Source organism: Diadema antillarum, unplaced genomic scaffold (genome assembly GCF_040938485.1).
Source record: "Diadema antillarum isolate AM-2024a unplaced genomic scaffold, OU_Dant_1.0 scf00000131, whole genome shotgun sequence".
NCBI classification, from domain to species: domain Eukaryota; kingdom Metazoa; phylum Echinodermata; class Echinoidea; order Diadematoida; family Diadematidae; genus Diadema; species Diadema antillarum.
In genome coordinates this window covers 3,052,499-3,055,042 of record NW_027271020.1, presented here as the reverse complement: position 1 = coordinate 3,055,042, position 2,544 = coordinate 3,052,499, and the positions used below count along the sequence as shown (strand labels likewise).

The 2,544-nt window shown below is 42.8% G+C and overlaps 1 protein-coding gene across 1 annotated transcript; it reads right to left on the bottom strand.

The window, feature by feature from the left end:
• Positions 1-937: 937 nt before the first annotated feature.
• Positions 938-1,948, bottom strand: LOC139720671 (solute carrier family 35 member G1-like). The gene has a single exon (XM_071632027.1). It carries the CDS (start codon positions 1,946-1,948, stop codon positions 938-940), a length of 1,011 nt encoding a protein of 336 aa, XP_071488128.1.
• Between the last annotated feature and the right edge of the window lie 596 nt (positions 1,949-2,544).

Here is a 2,544-nt window from a genome sequence, read left to right as displayed (position 1 = left end):
ATTCATATTTTGGTGTTCTTCTCTTTTGCAAAGGCATTAAGTCGTCTTTGACCCCTATAGAATCTGCCCTGCCTCAGGTCATATCCGTAAGTGCACAAGAAATAAAATACAGAACTATGTACAACTTTCCGTATAAATACAAGCTCGTCCATTTAAGACCTATTACTTTGTAGGAAGAGAGGGGTTTTGACGATTCATATTTTGGTGTTCTTCTCTTTTGCGAAGGCATTAAGTCGTCTTTGACCCCTATAGAATCTGCCCTGCCTCAGGTCATATCTGTAAGTGCACAAGAAATGAAATACAGAACTATGTACAACTTTCCGTATAAATACAAGCTCGTCCATTTAAGACCTATTACTTTGTAGGAAGAGAGGGGTTTGGACGATTCATATTTTGGTGTTCTTCTCTTTTGCAAAGGCATTAAGTCGTCTTTGACCCCTATAGAATCTGCCCTGCCTCAGGTCATATCTGTAAGTGCACAAGAAATAAAATACAGAACTATGTACAACTTTCCGTATAAATACAAGCTCGTCCATTTAAGACCTATTACTTTGTAGGAAGAGAGGGGTTTGGACGATTCATATTTTGGTGTTCTTCTCTTTTGCGAAGGCATTAAGTCGTCTTTGACCCCTATAGAATCTGCCCTGCCTCAGGTCATATCTGTAAGTGCAGAGAGGGATGTGTTCAATGTCAAATAACAAAAACCCAGTATCATTGGATACAGACAGATTCCTGTTACGTTTGACGGTATTTTTTGAAGTAATATGACCTGGGTAAGACACATGATACGGACATTTCCCTTTAACGGCATAAAAAAAAACCAGTAAATAAGAGGAACGAGAGAATGTCAGCTGAAAAAAAAATCAATGTTCCAACCAGGTTATTAGAAAGTTACAAGCCTCCCAACAGAAAGAAGAATAACAGTATAATTATAGGCCTAAATATCAGTAGTTTCTGTTTCGATACTACTACATTCGTCAATATTCTCAGAACTCAGCTTTTCGCTTTCATCCTCACCCGAATTCTTCTTTGTAATAACATATTGTTTTGCTACAATTCCAACAAAACTAGCTATGATAAGCACAGTGCCCAAAAGCGTAACCCAGTTCGGAACGACTCCAAAGAACACATATTCTAGCACAAATGAAAACAGGACGTCACTGGAGTGATAGAGAGAGACATTGGGGGCCCTCTCGTACTTCAGGGCAAGATAGATGAGTATTTGGGAGAAAAAGTTGAGAAGACCGTTGGCGATTAGTGCTATGCGATCCAGCCCACAGTACGGAGGAGTCCATTGGTTTGGGAATGACGTAAAGAGGGCAGTGAAACCGGTAGCAGTCAGAGAATATACTGTCAGCATTCCCAGAGACGAGATACCCAAAGAGGCAAGTTTTCGCTGTACGATGAGAGTAACCGCGGAGAGAAAGGCAGAAAACAAGCAAAGAATTGCACCAAGGACGCTGGATCTAGAAGCCGAAGTCACTGATTCGAGAGCATCGAAGAGAAACGGGGGCTGGGCTACCAACATGACACCCGTTATGGTCACCAGTCCGAGGACGACATCGAGGAAGGAGCAAGGCTCTTTAAGAAGCAGCCAGCTGAGGAGGCCAGCAAAGACACAACAGCTGTACTGGATGGCTTTAGAGTTGGCCACCGGCATGAGGGTGTATGTGAAGAAGACAAGTGAAGCGTTCAGCGATCCAAGGATGGAACGAAAAAGAAGGAGGGCGTATCCCTGTCGAGTATAATTAAAAGATACCTTCTTCCAGGCAGCGATTGGAAGACAAACTAGAAGCTGCATCACCATCCGGGTGAAAGCAACCTCGTTAGGGCTAATGTAGCTCGTCAAATGTCGCACGGACATCGCTGCAAGCGAAATAATGGCGGCCGAAGTTAGTGTGTACCAGACTCCTCTCCACCGCAGTACCACTTCCCAACAAGTCGACATCGTCCTCCTATTAGTGGTTTTTTCTACTTCAATGTCTTGTCCCAATGTACTTGACATTTGTTCATTCTCGCGAACACGTACGCCTTCGTCACTGCAACCCAATACGTTCCCGTTAAAATCACAAGATTCAGCATTGTTTTCGTTTTCACCCTGTCGTTTCGCAGTTGCAGAGGTGTTGTCTGCCATTTTTAAGATGTTTCTTCAGTCCGCGAAATGTACCCTATGATTCGTAGCACACTTATACTGTTCACCATGAATGTATATCAGAAGAAAGATGAATCAAGTTCCATTGCTCTGATGACGTTTGGTTAAAGTATTAGGGATTTGTTTGACAAGTTGACAAGTTTGTTTGTTTTTTTTGGTTTGTTTTTTACCCGCTACGTCCCATTGAATGACTCGGTACCCAGCAACACTTTTGTAATGATAATGACAGGGCCCTCTGGTTGAACAGTGACAGCTTTGAAGACGCTACCCGTTATAATCATTAATTAGGTGTGATATCCACATGATGGGAGCTGTCCAAAATCGGTCCAAAGTTCTTGATGTCTGAGATACCCTGTACCATGCGTGTAATAGCGTGATAGCTGCTACGCTTC

What these genes read in the sequence shown, in the direction of transcription:
- LOC139720671 (XM_071632027.1), bottom strand. Translation starts at nt 1,948, where the DNA reads ATGTCGACTTGTTGGGAAGTGGTACTGCGGTGGAGAGGAGTCTGGTAC.